This window comes from Canis lupus, chromosome 1 (assembly GCF_003254725.2).
Source record: "Canis lupus dingo isolate Sandy chromosome 1, ASM325472v2, whole genome shotgun sequence".
Lineage (NCBI taxonomy): Eukaryota > Metazoa > Chordata > Mammalia > Carnivora > Canidae > Canis > Canis lupus.
Genome location: NC_064243.1, coordinates 49,231,025 through 49,249,751, shown reverse-complemented (window position 1 = coordinate 49,249,751; position 18,727 = coordinate 49,231,025). Strand labels below are relative to the sequence as shown.

The following is an 18,727-nucleotide window of genomic DNA, read 5'->3' as shown; positions in this document are numbered from 1 at the left end:
CTCACTACTTCCAGGACATCGCCCTGCCCTTAGACACAGAGTCTCTGTGTCCATACTACCAGTTCTTCAAATATCATGACAGAGAAGGGTGTGAAACTGAGCTCCTGGCATTGCACAGGAGGGGGGGCGAGGGCTCTGGTATGCTGGCCAGCAGCGGTTCCGTTTGTACAAACTGAGGATATTCACCGTAAGGGCCACACACATGGCCAGACCTTCCACTGGCCAAGTATTCTGGATCCATGTGTTTATGCCCTTCCCTGCTCAGCAACAGCCACAAAAACACAGATGGGGCAGCTGGTCAAGAATTTCATTTTTAGTTGCCGCTGAGAATCTGTTTTTCTATAAACTTATGTGGAAAAAGTATTCCCGCTAAAGATAAAAACCACAGGGGAAGAAAATCTCTAAAATCCTTCCAACGCTGAGTGAACATTTAGTGTGAGATGCCTCTCTAAAACCCAGTGAACACTGCTCACTTCCAACACGCTGCTGCTGCTGCTCAGAGAATCAGCACAAGCCCCATGGACATCCGACCACACATGGTTAGCAGTTTTAGAGCTAAGCCGTTACACGTTCTCTCTGTGGGAAGGTGAGATAACCAGCGCTCAAGGGAGGTGGATCTTCAAAACAATCCCCTTTGAAGAATGCAATGCTGATAGTGTCGCCTTTCTACAGATAAAACCAGGCTGCCTTAAGCTGTGTGTGCTGACAGACGCCTGTACAGACACACCCATGCAAACGTGCAGACACACATACAAAGAGATAAAAAGGGTTCACTGATCACAGCTCCGCCTGCCCTGATAACTCAAGATTATCCTGACGGCCAAGGGACAATCTGTGAACAGGGACACGTCCAAGGGCCCTGAGCTGTGGTGTGGCACTATACAGGGAGGCCCCAGGCAGCAATGGTCTGTGTCTTCCCTGCTCTTACTTACCGTACTGTCCGTCGTCACCAGGCTGCTGTCACATCCCCTCCTACCACAGTCAACCCACCCCTATCTGGCAGCCAGAGTTCCCTCTCCCTTACAAATCTGCTACAAGCCAGGAAGTCAGAAAATCATCTTTGTGAATTCATAAGAGACACATTCCAGAACTATAATCCATCTACTGAGCTCCTAGGGCCAGATGAGCCTTGCAATTCATTCTTCAGGATTTTAAGAGGTAATTTGAGATACATATTTCTATTACCCCTCTGTCTCATATACATGCACACACACCCAGTCCTATAGTCAAGCACATTCGTATTTCTGCAGCAAAATGTATGAATATTCTTATATCAAGTGGGACAAATAGCATGAGGAGCCTCCACTTGTTCATGTCAGAGGTCTGCAAGTTTTCAGAGCTTCACAGATTTCAGGAGTACAGCTTCTGTGCTGTGAAGCTAGGCTGCCTGGAGCAAAGAGCTCTCTACAGACGGTGAGGGTCGCAGCAGCAGGGCTGCAGGGCTGTACGAGTCACATGCATCACCCAGCAGCTCCGAGTCATTGTGAAACAGGGGCACGACCTACCCATTCATCTCCCATTCACAGAAAGCAAGAAAAACGTACACAGGAACCCTCCATAACAAGATGGTACTCATGATGGGAGCCGTGTTATTTCTAAGTGCACATAGAACAGAAGTGAATAACCTCCTTAGGGGTAACGTGTAACTTTGTTAGAGCCATTTTGCTTCTGGAGGCCTTCTTTTGTTTGCTAACTTCTAAATTTGAGGTTGTATCATGAATGATGATAGCTGCCGAAAGTCAGTCTAAATTCCCATTAGGAATAAAATCACTAATGCTACAGTATTAAAAAGGAAAAAGAAAGATGACACTTTTATATGTCGGGAGACACCATTGAATACCACTCCTGTGCTCAGGTGCTTCATATTTTTAAATCATAGCAGGCTTTGATGTGCAAAGTCTGCCCCATTAATTCAGTGTGGGCTTACTCACTGTTAAATTAATGGTTTTACATTATTCAATGCACCACTGACATAAGAGATGACTGCATACATTTTCAATACGGGCATCCTTAACTGATGCATGCTTCCTGGGCTGGGAGCTCTGGCTCACTAATCCATGCTGCACACCCAGACTGTGCACACTTACCATGCTCACGCCTCTCCTACAGTGAAATGCGATCAGTGAGGTATAGTTGAAATGCTTGTCTGCTAAGCAAGGAGTACTACTTTCAAAATTCAAGTAAACTTCATTTGCTATAGGGTTGAGTATCGGAGGTCCGGTGACTCGGCCAATATCCTAAGCAAAGAAAAAAAAAACATTTAAGGAAATTGCTCCCCAGGTTAGCAGAACAAAGACTGATACAGAACTGTAAAAATAGTATTTCATCTGTTTTGAAAATAAACTAAAGCATCTAAAAAAACTAGGTTAACAGTAACTCACTTGCCAAGTCTGGACAATAAGCTGCTACTCAGAAAATTCAGTTTGTTAGCAGTCATCAGTTTTGATCCTACAACTTCTTTCTTTTTTAAAGACCATTCATTCATTCAGTCATTCAGTCATTCATGAGACACAGAATGAGAGAGAGAGGCAGAGACACAGGCAGAGGGAGAAGTAGGCTCCATGCAGGGAGCCTGTTGTGAGGCTCGATCCTGGGACTCCAGGATCATGCCCTGAGCTGAAGGCAAGCGCTTAACTCCTGAGCCACCCAGGTGCCCTGATCCTACAATTTCTAACGATGATTCTATTTCTAATCATGGGCAATTTTCAAAGACTCCCAGCAATAGGAACTCTCTCTCTCTGGGCACATCAAGGATGCTGCGTGGTCTCCTATCACCTGATGGTGCGCAGCAGGAGCTATCTGCCCCCACTCTGGCCTGCCTCCATGACCAGCACCTCACATTATCTCGGGACTGCCTGGCATCTTGGCAGTGCACCTCAGTACAACCTAGGGAGGGCACAGCTTTGTTCTCCAACGTGTTTTATTGCTTAGCACAGCGTCTGACATACTGGCTGCTCAGTAAATGTTTCTGAGCAAATAAACACAAGAATGAAGGAAAGATGAATGGCCAGAAGCAGTGCACGTGTGCATGATGAGTGCATGCGTGAGTGAGCTGCGAGGCTCTTATTCCTCACTGTGGGCCACATTCAGGCCACAATGATGCAACAGCTGCTCTGAGTAGGGAACTGGCGACAGTTTTTAAAATTTAAAATCGGATAGCCAGGCAGAAAAATGCAGCGGATCCAACCTCTCAGAAAGGGATTCACATCAGGGTCCCAGTCTGCACAGTCAGAAAGGACAGTATCAGGTGCTTCCTACTAAGATGTGGTCTACGCAGGCCTTCTGCTCCTCATGGAACTACGACTTTGTGAGATTTGAATCATGGCCAATTTCCCCACCTACTCCCAACATTTCTCTCCATCGACGCTGCAGATAATGTCCATTTTTAAAAGGACATCTCCAGGGGCACCTGGGTGGCTCAGTTGGTTAAGCGTCTGACTTTAGCTCAGGTCATGATCCTGGGGTCTTGGGATGGAGCTCCAAGTTGGGCTCCCTGCTCAGCGGGGAGTCTGGTTCGGTCCCCCCATCCCCACCCCACTCGTCCTCTCTCTGCTTCAAATAAATCTTTAAAAAAAAAAAAAACCCACAACGTGAAGATAACTCATGAAGACAATTTTCAAAGAGCCAAAGTTGTATTAGAGAGTGCTAGTAGGAGACTCAAACTTTCAAGGCAGGGTATCCAGCAATTAGATCTGCTCTTACCCTGAATGACTCATTTACCAAAGAAAGTTCCTGCACCTCCCAAGCATTTTACCCAAGACACGCATTTCAAAGAAAGAAACCAAGCTCTTATCAGTGTTCTTTCTTGCCACTTCACATAAAAGTTTCCTGGTCAGGGTCAACCTTGAGAGTCCTAACATGATACCAAAGTCTATCTATTCATAGGTGTTCACAGTTTTCTTCCACAGCTCAGAGACACCTTCTGGCCGCCATCATCAGCCTGATGGCTCAATGCATAAATCCTTCCATGATTCTTCCCCAACTGCCCCAGGACATATACAGCCCCAGCTCATTTCTCTCTTTCTCTCTCTGCTACAGTAACCCTCCATTGAAAGAAAGAAACTCAACATGACGGTTGTTAAAAATCATGCAAAACTTGTTTCTGCCTTGCCTTTCCCATACTTACTATAGGGGGGCCATCAACTGGAACCTTGCACACGGCCGCTCCGGCAGGACAAGGCACCCCATGCATCGGGTTCAGCGGCTGGCAGATGTTGATGTAGAAGTCAGGGCCGGTGTCGGAGGTGTCATCCTCGCTCTCGTCATATGCCTCATAGCCCCCCGTGCGGTGGATGAGCGGGGACAAGTCAATAATAGAGCTTCCATTCCTCACAGAGCACTCCGTCTGTTAGATAGGAAAGGCCTTGCTGGAGCATCCCGTAACATTTTCCTTACCACCACTGAGCACCCAGAGGAATTTAAAAGCAGGACAGAAGCACGAAAGATGGATCAACGTCCCCAAATGCTTGGGCACTTACAACTACTCATGGTTGGGAATATCGGGTGAATAAAACATGCTGAGTGTTTGCTGGGGGGGCGGGGCAGTGGAGGACAGTGAACAGTAAAACTGATGCTGTAACCAGGGCCCACCTGGGCTGTGGGGACCCTCAGGCATCAGGCAGGCATTTCACAGATGCCACACAGACCCAGCCCCAGACTCACCACCTGCTCGCAGGCCAGAGGCGTGTGCCAGGAAAAGAAGAGCGTGCACGTCTGCTTGTCGAGAGAGATGAGCATAGGCCTGTTGGTGGGCCCGGCCTCAGGCCTGCACACGAAGCTGATCACACTCTTGTAGGTGAGGCCAGACTTCGAAGGACAGGGGGATCCGTCCTCATATACCAGCTGTAAGACCTGATCCACGTAGGTCAGCCTCTTGTTTGCCTTGCCCACACTGATCCTGGTCTGCCCAAAGCAGGCCCCTGTACCGAACGTAAAGAGAGACGGAAAACACATTGTGTATTCAAATGACCACTTTTCTGAGGACTGCTTTCTGCAAATCCAGAGCTAATATGTAATTCTGAGTGTGCAATGTGGTTTTGGCAAGTGTCCTGCATTTACCATTTCATCACCATGTGCCCCCCTGCATGAGCGGACTGTTACCACATAGAAGGTGATTGACCTTTGTATCTACTCCTCTCTTTTGCCACAGGAATGCACAGGTTGGGGACAGTCTTGGGGACAGGAGAGCCAGGTGGTAGGCAGGAAGCCATGGCACTTACCTACGCCAGGGGAGCAGTTTTCATTATCCTCACAGATGCTGATGTACACGAGCCCCTTCTCACTGTAAGCAGCTGTGTGTCCAGCTCTGCCACTTAAAGAGCTCAGATCAAACAGATGTCCTGCAAGGGAGAATGGGACAGACACACAGTGATGCCAGTATGCTCACACACAGACCATGCTGGCCATCAGGCCTTCTGGCATCCTGCAGTGAGTCCCCCTTGCCTCGTGCACTGACCTGGCCCTAAATATGCTCCTGGCTAGCCAGTCTATCTCATTAGGTTGCAGACTCCAAACTTACATGATAGCTCATCTTTTCCCCAGAAGACAGCGGCTCATAGCGTTGTCCTCCTCCTGGGGCTGGGCCATAGCAGCCACCAGGATTCTGGTGGGATTCAGGAGAGCCCGATGGCATCTCTCCCACAGTCAAGGCATGTCACCTGCACCCTCCTGGGTGCCCCGCAGAGACATGCAGTCGAAGTATCCTAGCTGCCCTCCCATCACCACTGGAAGGTTAACGGGGAGCCTGATTCTAACCCATCCTGCAAGCCTACAGCCAGCATGACTGGTACCCTCGGACACAGGAGTTACAGACAGCTAGGCTCACAGGGAGATGGACCAATCTCTTCCCCACTGAAGAAGAACTCCTAGTGAACACAACTGGGGAGAGCCAAACAAGAGGCCAGCATGCACACACAGGATAGAATGCTGCTGCCCAAGGGTGGCTTGCTCCCCAGGTTCACATTGGGCCCCTCACTATGGGGCACTGGTGACTAGCAGTGTCTTCACTATGGGTGGGAGGGTCAGTGACTGGCAGTGTCCTCACTGTAGGGGGCAGGTCAGTGACTGGCAACGTCCTCACTGTGGGGGACGTTAGTGACTGTCAGTGTCCTCACTGTGGAGGGTTGGTGACTGACAGAGTCTTCACCATGGGGAGGGTCAATTACTGGTCTCATTGTGTGTGGGTGGGGTGGGGGTGGGGGTGGCGGTCCATGACTGGCAGCGTCCCTCACCTGTGGCAGGGTTGGTGACTTGGCAGTTGTCGTGCACATTGCTCCTAACAGGACAGGCGGCTGCCGTGGGCCAGGAGAAGGTGTACTCACAGTCCTCCACTGCACTGATGAACATGGGCCTGGAGTTCTATGAGCAAAGAACAGAGCATTGCCAATAGGGCACAAGATCTACGAAACATCAACTTCCATCAAGTGAGAGCTCCTCTGCGATGTGGAATTTTTGCCAATGTCTTTATGGAGTCAGAGCAGACTTAGGAAAGCAAAGGGATCTGTTCCTGGGATCTCACTAGGGGCTTAACACACATAGGGTGAGACAGACACAGAGCCAGAAATCCACTTGGGGGACCATGGAGATGTTCCTACAGCTAAGGCTAGGGAAAGACAAGCTGGGGGCAGGGTGAAGAAGGAGGCTCAGAGGCTCTTTTGAGTCAGGAAAGAGTAAATACTTGATAACACTCTGAAGAGCAAATGAACTCAAATCTGTTATTATAGACAAAACAAGAAGCTCCACCCAGAGAACTCATTTATTCTACTGATGCTTGCACTGGCTAAGGCTTGCTCCGTATACCCCCACGCTTCCTGTCCATCACAGAGCTGCTCAGACTGGTTCAGCAGTACACTCCTTTCCAGATAAACCCCTGGCGTCTTTGTCACCTGGCCACAGCCCACCCTGCAGCCCAACCTACCGGGCAACCCACGTGCAGAGACCCTCACACACCACCCTCGCTTTTCCCCCCACATGTCTGTCAGCAATTTCTTCCTTTGCCATGAGCCTCTGCCCAGTTACAGAGCTGAGAAGGTCTATCAGGGCCCAGGTGTCCAGTCCCCAGTGGCTCATGTCTACACCAAGCCTCTGTATGGTTCCTGGAGGAGGAAGGCCCAGCTGCTACTGCTGTTGAGAGGGCAGACCCCAGGCTCCCAGACTCCCTGGGCTCCTCCTACCACTGCTGGCCAAATACAGGTGGAGACAGTGGGTGCTTCGTCCTAACACTGAGTGCACCGGCCCAGCTTGATCTTATTCCTAAAATTAGCTACAACCCTAATCCTAGGCAATAGCACACAGGGTTTCACATTCATCTCACGTGTGGAGATGCTCCAGGGTAGAAAAACAGTCCAGAGAAACCATTAATTCAGTCCCACAGCTGTTAAACCACAGCAACCTCTTAGAGGCACCAACCACAGAAATGAGACTAGCCCCCAGTTACAGGCCCCAACCACACAGCAGCAGTGGGGCCCGGCACCTCCAACCTCTTCTCGCTAAACCTCACAGTGATTTGGTCACATGCAAATAGCTCGTGTTGTTCATGGAGAGACAGCTTAACGTAGTTCAGTAACCAAGCTAGGAAGTGAAGAGCAGCCCTGAATGAGGTCTGTCAAACCTTCTGCTTCTCCCAAGATGCATCCGTGAAGAGAAAGGGTGGGTTGTCAAATAGCCGTTTGCCCTACGGCCTTTGGGAGATCTTCAGGGACCAAACTCCAAGCAGAACCAACTAATCCTGAGACTAGAACTGCCAGGTCAGGCACCCCAAGAGCCAGAAAAGAGAGGAGGTGCCCACAGGCCACAGGGCTGAAGTGGTACCGCTAGCACCTGCTGGTAGGCCCAGGTGTCCGAAGGATCACAGCCTCTGCTCGCATCGCCTCGTTGGCCCTCGGCTCCTTACTGCTCCCCAGCTGCCGCACCCAGGGCCAAGAACACTGTGTCACTTACGACTTGGCTCTCGCTGCAGGTGAATCGGATGGTGGTTGACTTTTTCCGAATCTGGTCTGGACACAAGTCACCATCAACATACTTGAGAACAATGGTGCCTTCTCTCCACTGTGGCCCATCCCTCACCCTGCCAAGGTTCACAGGCTTGGAGCCGCTTAAGAGACACGCAGCTGCTTCTGGAGGGCACGGCTCTGTAAGATGAGACATGGTCAAGGGTTACCTTTGCTGATTTTCCAGTCTAGGATTTACCTGGCAAGTGACATCAGATGTGCTATATATCTGATTCCAACAGCCATTCCAAAGGATCTACTATTTCCTTCCCATGAGATGACAATGACGCCACAGGACTTATTCTAAATGCTGTTTTACCATAGGTAGAACGGGGTGTGGGGAGAACCCAAGGTTTCACAGCCTGAATTATTTTTGAACCCCAAATATGTTGAGGCTAAGATATCTAGATTAAGCCAACAGGACATTCTAAATGGGCCCTGTTCACATACCGTCTTTAAGAGTTAATTACCAAAAACTCTGCCAATTTCCCAGTCCCCAAAACGTCTATGCCACCTGGCGTACATGAAGAACTAGTCCCACCTCGTGGATGAGGAGAGACCAGTGGCAGATCACACTGTCACTGGTCTGCCCGGCACAGGCAGTGAGGGGAGGGGGGCCATGGCCTCACATGTAAAAGAGCACCACCCACATTACTCTTGGTAAACCTAGAGGGCATGCACTCAACCTCCGTTTCACCCCTCGAGTCTCCTGTTTTGCTAGAATCAGCTACCACTATGATTACCTCCACCCACCTCATTTCACACAAGGTTACTATGCTCCTCATTTCACACAAGGTTACTATGCTCCCAGCAGCACCTTCCACAGGGACTTTGGCTAGACCATCCCAGGGATCAGTCATGAGACCCTTATGGGATTCCTTCTGCCACTTCATGGCCAAAGCACCCTCAAGGAATCCTGCTCCTACTCGATCTTCCCCCAAGCCATGAGCCCACTGAGAGTTGTCTCTCACCCGAGCCAGCCTGGGGAGACAGAGACTTGCAAACATTGATGAGGTAGTGCTCGGTGGCTCCAGTACTCGTGACGGCTTCCCAGTTGTCGCTGTACCTTGCCAGGGATGAGAGGTCGAAGGTGTTGCCAGCCTCATCTCTGTAGGGAGGAAAACACTGTGGTTAGGCTCAGGCTCACTTGTTACAGAGTCCATCCAGAAAGTCTCGCTATTAAGGTGTGGTTTGTGCCTGGCATCCTGGGCCTCAACTCTCACCCAGGGGCAGAACTTCAGACTGGACCCCCATCCCTCCACCCCCGACCTGCTGGCAGATTCAGAACCCAAGTTCAGGAAACTTCAAGACTTGGTTCAGCAAAATCAGGTATTAATCCAAAAAAGAGCAAAGACTGGGCCTGAAAAGTAAGCACTCCCCCTGCTTGGGCCAGTGAGAGGACAAGAGCAAACAGTGGGCTACAGGGAGTGCTTGCGGCATGGAGCACCTTCGGGAGCAGCCACCTGCTACTGAACCCTGACAAGACCACAGCCACCGAGATAAAGATGAACTGGTGTGGGCAGGTCTGCTCAGGCTGAAGTTTACTCACTACACAAATCCCACATACAAGTGTTACTGACAGCCAACCCCATACCAGGTGCCGCGTTAAATGGGGAGCAAGATGCACACTCTGTCCCCAGGGAGCACCAGGTCCGGGTGAAGACAGGCACGATCACAGATGCTACTTCACAAGGTCTCAGCCAGAAGAGGAGAAACGGAAAGCATTCATTCATTCAAAAACTACGTGCTAAACTGAGGGTATTGTATTGAACCAAATATACAAATCTCTTATGAAATTTACAGAAATTACCAGAATAAAAACACCATAAACAGGATACAAATTTTTTAAAGTAACCAATATGTCAGAGTGTGATTAAAGCTAAGGAGGAAAAAAGGCAGGCAAGGGAGATATGAAATCTAGGGCGAGGTGGTGGGGGGAGGTGGAGATTTTAGATGGTGTGGTCAGAGAACACCTTACCGACAAGGTGACCTCATTTCACACGTTCTTACATCCCCACGAATTTATTAGAATATGCATAGCAAACTTCCATTTTAACTGATCATTCATTTCAACTTCATTAACTCTTTTTAAAATGGAGCATAAAGAAATCTAGTAGGAAAAGCTTTATGGACAAAAAAACATAAAAATAAAGACTCTGTACAATCTCAAAAAGTGGAAGACAGTCTCAAATAGCAGTAAGAGAATGGCTAAGTCAATTAGGCTATCTACTCGGGAGGATCGTTCAAGCTCACTGGAAATGAGAAAGGAATTTGTTTCACATGAAAACGCTCACAAAGTGTTAGGTAGGAAAAGTAATGTCACTTAACACAGATCCCTGAACATACACTTTTCCATTCGTTACTAAAACTTTAAAAAAATTCTACTTTACCTAAATGAAAGGAGAGAATACAACAAAATAGAGCGGGAAAGAAGGAAAACCTGGAAATGACTACACATCCCCCCAGGACTAGATGCTGTAATGCTCTGATCCACGCTTTTCAGGGTTTTCACACAGCAGAAGTGAGAGCATATCCCTTAACCATTCAGAACCACAGACAAAACCTCCAGGGATAGGACGCAGGATGTGTTTTGTGATAGTTCCAAGGACAACTCGGAATGTCTGCTGACATTCACACAAGCAAAGACCTCTACTTCCCTCAGGAGCTGCCGGCCACCTGATTCTGGGAGCCACAGGTGAAAGAGATCAAAAGAACCACTGACAGCCCCTGAGAACCTGCAGTTGGGGGGTCCCCTCCCCCACACTGTCACCAGCACCCCAGCCCCTCATCCTCTCTACACCTCCTTCACAGTGGTGTCCTCAAACACAAGCAGCGTGCAAGGTGGAGCGGAGGCCAGGTGACATCCTGGTCACTCTACCCGCCTTATATCCATGAATCATGCAAAGTTTTCTGTTCCAAGTGCAATCACCTCCTTGTATGCATCTTAACACAAAAAAAATCACCAAAATCCAACATTGGGTAGGATCCAGGAGGTAACCTCGTCCAACCGCTCACTTGAATATGAAGAAATGAAGGCTTAGAGACCACCTAAGCTAACATCCTGTCCCCCAACTGTTAATCATTAGAGCAAAACCTTGCCACGTTCCTCTGGCTGTCCAAAGGACTCAAAAGACGTGTGTACTTACTTGAATGAGCACTCAGTCAGGTCAAAAGGTGCACAGGCATACTGTGTTCGCCACTCAAACAGGTAGGAGCAATCAGAAGTCTCCCTGAGGAACACCGGCTGGAGGAGGTAACAGAGACAAGTCAGACGGGAAACTTCAGCTGGTTTTACTACACCTTAGATCTTAGCAATGAAAATAGTAAAGGATGGTTCTGTTCATGAAAATCCAAATTGACCAAGGTTTCAACATAGCTTCTGTAACTACTACATTTACACTTTACCTAAACAGAGAATTTTGAAACTCCAGAGCAGAGAGGGCTTATAAAGCCAAAAGCAGCAGGAGTGCTGAAACAGCTCCTGAGCACACTCACCCTCTGGGTGCTACGGTCACAGTAGAAGAAGATGGTCGTGGAGCGCTGGTACACCTTATGGCAGGTGTCCCCTCCGGTGTAGTTCATTTTCAACAAGCCATTTTCGTATGTCAGCTTCTGAGTGAGGAGACCTGTTCAGAAAGAACCCGATTAATAAAAGGATTGGTACCGCCATGCTTATCCTAACAGACATGTCACATCATGTACCCTGAATAAATAGCTGAAGATCAAGTATGCCTGGCCCCCAGGGCATTGGAGCCTGCTCCCTGACCCACTGTGCTGCAGGATGAATAAAACCAGGCCTCCTCTTGCCCAAGGTCACAATGTTACAGACTAACATGAAATAACGTAACTAAGAGCAGCCACATCTCAGCCTCATCACCTAGGAGGACTGCCCGTAGGGGCTGCCCACACACTCATCACATCAGCTACTTCTGTTTAAAAGTTCTTAAACTTAGAGGTGCCGGGGTGGCTTGGTCAAGTGTCCAACCCTTGGTTTCAGCTCAGGTCCTGATCTCAGCGTCATGGGATCGAGCCCTGGGCTCACGCAGAGTCTGCTTGAGACCCTCTCCCTCTGCCCCTCCCCTCCTTGTGCACACTCTGTCTCTTAAGTAGTTCTTAACTGTAGTATCAGTCACCCAACTGCTGAGTTAGCATGATGACCAACAGCCTGTCCTCTGTCCTGTACATTCATCGCCAAACCCTATACTAAATATGCCTCCCCTCTGACTTGACTCTAGAAAGTACTACCCCAGAACACCCATTACTGGCTACTTCAGTGTGCCCTGGGTTGCAATAAACAATCAGTACCTGGAATTGCCAAGTAAGAACAGAATAAGCTCTAATGACACCTGTTGGTATGCATTCAGCTTAAGAAAATCAAGTGAAAATCAGAAACATCAGAAGTATTTCACCAGAACATAGCTTTCTTTCTACTCTAGAAAGATGTCATCCTTCAGCATAGCACCATAATACGTAATTCCATTCTGGGACAAGAGCAGAAGAAAAACCTACGGTACCTGCCACTTTGTGAAATCCCAGGGGTCCCCGCTTCTCCTGACATGACGAGATCACCTTGGACTTGTCATCAGTGGGGCAGACATCTGAGGACAGCTTGCCACAGACCCGGAAGTAATAGGTGTATTCGCCAGCACTCACAATGGTGTCATTAACAGCCAGCGGCTTCAGGTCATACAGGTTGCCATGCCTTGGGTCCTTCACTTCACAGTTGTCTCCTTCAAGAACACACAGGAAGTGAAGTGCAACTGCAATCCTACCTGCACTCACTCTCTGGGGCAAAAAGTCTTCCAATATTTAGTCAGGTGAGTACTGCCTTAAAATAAGCATTAAATGTCATTTCTACATTCTCTCATTGTGTCTGTACACATAATTCAGATTGCCTAACAAATAGCTTTCTAAATAGCTGAGGTCACGGGGTGAAGATCCACTTAACCAAACAAAACCCCAAATTAAGATTCTCAAATGTGAGAAGCCAATAGCCTATCATCACTCCAGGCATGTGTGGAGAATGTCCTGGGCAAGGTTAGCAGTGCAGTGGAGTGAAAACACAAGGATAAGAAATTATCCCTCTGCTAATCAGCATCTCATCATCATGCACGTGGCCATTACTATGGGGTCTTGCAGCTAGGATGCTGTCTGGAACATATGCTACTTAATCCACAGCTATGGGTGGGCTAGGCCCAAGGTCTTACCTTCCACTCTGATGACAGGACAGGCTTCCACCGTTCTCCAGACAAACACATACTCACAATCATCCCGAAGCTGAAATGTTGGTGATCCCTACGACGGAAACCAACAACTTATGTTTTTATCTTTAAAAAATAAAATAAAAAAGATAGCTACAATCAATATCCAACTTTCAACCTCCACAATATAAACATACAGCACGTACTAAACATGTAAAACCTTGACGAAAATCATATGTTCTAGGCAAATATTACTAGAGGCCTAAAACCCATGAAAACACAGGCAGGTTTGAACTCTGAGAGACTGAGACACTGAAAGGAAGCGGGAAACGGAAGCCCCACAGGCAGGACACTTGCGTGTCATCAGCTCACGCACCGAAGTCTGTGCGCATTCAAGCGTGATCCTGGTGGAGAAGCGCTGGTTCCCGCACTTGTCACCGTTGACATAGACAAGACTCAGGGACCCATTCTCTGCAGCCTGGGGGCTGATCTGCACCACGCCCAGGTTCCAGCCGTTGTCTTCTGTCACCAGGCAGGACCCCACTGCACTGCCTGCAAGAGCCAGGAGTTCATCCGGGGCAGGGGGACAAGAAAAAGGCAAATGGAACTCAAGACAAATGCTCTCAACTCACCGTGGCATCCAGGAATATAAGGGAGGGGATTGCAAACACTCAGATAGAAAGTTCTCTTTCTTCCATCAACCGAAGTGTCCACAGCCGTCCAGGGCTTCCGGACTCTGCTTAAGCCACTCAGGTCATACTCGTTTCCAGCAACATCTGAAATATATGGAAACACTCCAGCTACCCCTGCCTTCCCGTTAGCCTTACAGCACCACCCTCACCGTGCCTGAAGACTCACAATTCACAAACTAGACATTCGTTACTAAGCAATTAGGAGAGCCACAGCAGCTAGAAGGCTTTCCCTACAGATGCATACACTAGCTCTGCCCCCTGGATGCTGCCCTTTGCAATGAAGCACCACTGATGTGGAGGTACAGGGCCACCTGCAGAGCACAAGGCATCCTGGAGACACTGTTCAGCATCCAAGGTGTGCCTTATAGAGCTTTGAAGACTTTCTTTAAGGTCCTCAAATAAGATCTGATAGTATTTCCTCCCCCTGAGAATTTTCTTCTGTTCTTAAGTAGCTTCTGATTCCAAAATATAGATTAAAATCCTTAATTCTGGGACACCTGGGTGGTTCAGTGGTTGAGCATCTGCCTTTGGCTCAGGTCGTGATCCCAGGGTCCTGGAATTGAGTTCCGCATCGGCCTCCCTGCAGGGAGCCTGCTTCTCCCTCTGCCTATGTCTCTCTCTCTCTCTCTCTCTCTCTCTCTCATGAATAAAATCTAAAAAAAAAAAATCTTAATTCTATATCCTGATTCTCTTCAAGAAAAATATCTGAAGGATCTAAAAAGCACATAAAAATATGCTGCCTATAAAACAAAGCACACTGCAGACCACCACACATTCACACATGTGCATCTATACCCTTACACACAGGGCCTCGACCAGCCTCCTAAACCCAGCCCTCTCAGGCTTACCTGTGACCTGGCAATCCACTGGAGAAGGGACACAAGCCAGTGCAGTCTCAAACTCAAAGAAAGTGTTCCAAATTCCCAGGCCAGAGTCAATGTCCTGATGCAGGAATTTGATGGTTCCTGGGTAAACATCATCGTTGCAAACAAAGCGGATGATAAAGGCATAAGAGTTCCCTGGGGAGAAAGGAGGCCAAACTTGAAGAAACAGAGCAGCAATCACAGCTCAGCCCAGAGCAGCAGCTCCCCTGGGAACTAATCTCCCAGCCATCCTTTAAGACGACATCACAGCACTGGGTTTGTTTCAAGGGGCCTGACGTGAGCTGCAGAGCGGTCACCCACACCATAATGACCCACACAACAACAGGTGTACAGGGTGAGCCTAACACCCTCCACCCTGATACCCCAGAAAACAAACACAGCATCCATTTCTCAACCCAAACGGGAGCTGACGTCGCTGGTTTATTGGACAATACTAAGTTCCTAGCACACGTGGGAGTGAAAGAAACAGAAGAAACCCTCACCCACCCCACTCTGGGAGCTCACGTCCCCATCCAGGGGCCCCAATACCAAGCGCATGCCATAAAGTCAAGGGCACACAAGATGGCAAGACGTGTAAGGAAAGAAGCTGCAGTAGACCCAGGCAGGCGACACCCCACAGGGCTGAGGGTTTTGAAGGAGGTGGCCATCTGAGCCAACAGCTGAGGAAAGGGAAGAAAGGGACCATAGGGCCATCCTGAGGTTAAGAGCACTATGGGCAGAGGAAAGAGCAAGGACAAAGGCTCAGGAGGGGAGGGCGCACAAGGGAGCGTGAGGGAGCCCTGACGGTTTCCAGAGCAGGACAGAGTGAGGAGTGGGATGCCGTCCCTCCGGCCACTGTGACTGTGCCGGCTTCTACACCAGGTGCATGTGGCTGGGAGTGACATGATCTAACACTTAAAATACCACTCTGTGGGGATCCCTGGCTGGCGCAGTGGTTTGGCGCCTGCCTTTGGCCCAGGGCGCGATCCTGGGGACCCGGGATCGAGTCCCACATCGGGCTCCCGGTGCATGGAGCCTGCTTCTCCCTCTGCCTATGTCTCTGCCTCTCTCTCTCTCTCTGTGTGTGTGACTGTCATAAATTAAAAAAAAAAAAAAAAAAAACTCTGTGTTGAACACAGAATACTGGGAGGGTGAAGGGGACTAAGGACACAAGCAGGCAGACCGCCAAAGGGCTCCCGCAGCCAGGGGGCCCAAGTCGCAGTGCCAAGGACCCACAGCAGTCCACAGAAGCAGCAGGTAACAGCATCATCCCTGTTCAGTTTAGGAGGGAGGAGACTGAAGCAAAGAGACTTGCTTCAGTCTCGGAGGTCACACAGCTTCATGTCATCGGACCACCAAGGGGCCCGATGCTGGGAGACTGGGGGACAGGGCAGGCAGCAGGAGAGCCAACAGCACAACCCCCCTAGTTACAGGAGCGCATGTCAGGGGCCTGGCCGAGCCACAGGACAATTCTGGAGTGCGGTGCTGTGGCCCGGAGGCAGGAGGGCAGTGACAGGACTGCACCATTGCTTACAGTGCACACGCAGAAGGTTCCTAGACAAGTCAGAGCCCCCAGGATGCTCATTAGCTGCAAAACAACATGGTCCTGAGCTCACCTGTTGAAGGGGAGAGAGGCCCTTTGTAGGTCAGAGTTATAAAGCCCTCAGTGGACAGCTGGAGGGTTTTCTCGAGTCCAACCAGCCTTTTGGGTTTCAGGTTCTTTAGATCCTCTGTCTGAAATTCCGCCTCACAGCCAGAGGCCGGTTTTCCATCGAGGGTCCCACAGACCGGCATCGTGCCACACACGTTAAACTGCAGGCCAGACAGCAAGAGCCGTACATGTTAACTCAGACCACATAACTCGCCACAAACAAGAGCCCTAGGAACTTAAACCCTGCCAGACTAACTAGTTTGCATTCAGGTTACCAACTTACATGTTCAGTAAAATTCTAAATAGTACATAATGCAACATTTAAGTCCAAATGGCAATGTCCATACACTGCTTCTAAGGAAAAATAAACAGGTTTATTTATACAGCCCTGTACCTCTAAATGCAAGAGATACATTGCATATAACGACACACCATCTCTAACAGAAGAAATAAGATGTCGATATCACTCTGTCATGAAAATGAAGTTAAATACACTCTGTGGTATGAAGACACAGAGAAGACTTCTCTACATCTGTTAAATGATCATGGACAGTGTGTACGTAGTCAAGATTTACATACAGAAAGTGCTTTTCTTAAAGACCAATTTCCGACTAAGGAAATGGCCAGTTAGGATGATACTGCACACAGGTGCTCAGCAGCCGAGTGGATTGTGTGCACGAGGCCTGGGGATGAAATTCTGGGACAGGCTCCCTTTCCTTCTTTCACAGACATGCCCATAAATTAACAACAGAGCTGAGAGAAGCCTGGGCTTGCTCTGCCATGTTGTGGGCACTGGCCATCCTGGCCGCCCACATCTGCAGGCCCCTCCAATTGGAGGTGTCCAGGAGCCCCCAGAGAGGTCTCACTCGCTAGGCAGCTTCAGCAGCACGAGGAGGCCACTGGGTGTATCCAAGGGCAAGTGAGCCCAGCAGGACTAGGTGACGAGGGTACAAAGCCAGGCAGTCAGCTGGTGGGTGGTGGTGTGCTCAGTAGACAGCTCGTCTGGCGGCACACTGGCCATGCCACACCCAGGAGACCAGACACATCTGCCATCTCCCAACACCTCTGCTAGTGTGCCTGAGGCAGAGCCTGTCTGACCTGCTTCTAGCATGTTCTGTGTAAGAGCATCTTCCAGCATGTTTTCTAGTGCACCAACACTTTGTCTGCCTCTCACTCTTACATGTGGCCACATACGCTCTCACCTATTTTAAACCAAACTCCGTAGAAGCAATCTGGGGGCTGAGGGTGGGTGGATGACCAGCCACTGTGCCACTGAGGGACAAATCCCGTTTGGGTGTTCTCCTGGGCTATGGAACGAGCCATATGCTCTTCCGCATGAGGTGTACCTACAAAGTTCCCCTCGGTATCAAGTTTACATAAGACAGTCTTATCCCAACTTCCTTTTCTCAAAGGTTATTCTCTCCTTCCGTCAAGGCTATTGATGAAGGAAGTGGTGTCGGAAGATTCTAGAACACAGCCACCCAGGTCGTTGCCCTTTTATAGGATAACATAAGTACCATTTCCTTCCGACTAGTGGTTCGCAGACTCCAGCAGACAACAGAATCACCCGGGGCCTGGTTAAAACAACCTGAAGGACCCACCCCACAGAATTTGTTCTTCTAACAAATTCCAGGTGACACCAATGCTGCTGGCCTAGGACCACTGCTCTAGACACGCAGCAACAGATCAGGAATAATGGATTTTCGGAAGAATGGCACCCTCACACATCTGCAGTACAGCAGGATGGGAGTGCGTTTTATCTCCGTTTCCCCTTAAATTTGGATTCTTTCTTCTCTTTCCAGTTGAGAGCTGCCACCACAGTGCCCTGGGCCATTTCTAAAGACACCTGCCACCAGCTGCACCAGCTGCAGGTAACTCCAGTGCACTCTCTCCTGGTTTCAAAGCAAACTGGAAATTCATCACAGAATTCTTACCACAAAAGTCTTCCCAATGCCTGAGACCACATATCCTTGGGAACTGTTCAGTGGGTTAAGATCAAACACAAAGCCACTGTTTGGGTCCCTGATAGAACAGGCCTGCAAGAGCAATGGGGGGAAAGAGACATGTTCAATCCAATTCCACAGGAGCTCAGCAAATACACAGCACCTCCACAGCCTACATGTATGGACCTCACAAAACATGCGCCTCTCATGGACTTCAAACCCCTATCAGAAGAGCAGCCCTCTGTGTACTCACCAGCCCCTTCAGACATGGCCCCTGCTGTCTACCCAAGTGTGATACTGGGCTTAGAAATATTAAACTTACCTGAAAGCTCTTAGGGCTACAATTTTTACCTGAGTAAGACCACCAAAGCTGACCCCCGAAGGAAAAG

The 18,727-nt window shown here is 49.2% G+C and overlaps 1 protein-coding gene across 1 annotated transcript in view; it reads right to left on the bottom strand.

Annotated features, from left to right (window-relative positions):
- IGF2R (insulin like growth factor 2 receptor) overlaps positions 1–18,727 on the bottom strand; it is a 99,770-nt gene that overhangs the window by 16,642 nt on the left and 64,401 nt on the right. The window contains exons 21-36 of the mRNA XM_025422683.3: positions 18,330–18,431; positions 16,361–16,556; positions 14,730–14,900; positions 13,822–13,965; positions 13,566–13,741; positions 13,196–13,283; positions 12,503–12,718; positions 11,484–11,614; positions 11,135–11,232; positions 8,960–9,096; positions 7,939–8,129; positions 6,231–6,357; positions 5,220–5,339; positions 4,663–4,919; positions 4,127–4,345; positions 2,088–2,237 (exon numbers count right to left, since the gene is read on the bottom strand). Of these exons, the coding sequence (XP_025278468.3) occupies positions 2,088–2,237; positions 4,127–4,345; positions 4,663–4,919; positions 5,220–5,339; positions 6,231–6,357; positions 7,939–8,129; positions 8,960–9,096; positions 11,135–11,232; positions 11,484–11,614; positions 12,503–12,718; positions 13,196–13,283; positions 13,566–13,741; positions 13,822–13,965; positions 14,730–14,900; positions 16,361–16,556; positions 18,330–18,431 (2,523 nt within the window). The remainder of the gene's footprint in view (positions 1–2,087; positions 2,238–4,126; positions 4,346–4,662; positions 4,920–5,219; positions 5,340–6,230; positions 6,358–7,938; positions 8,130–8,959; positions 9,097–11,134; positions 11,233–11,483; positions 11,615–12,502; positions 12,719–13,195; positions 13,284–13,565; positions 13,742–13,821; positions 13,966–14,729; positions 14,901–16,360; positions 16,557–18,329; positions 18,432–18,727) is intronic.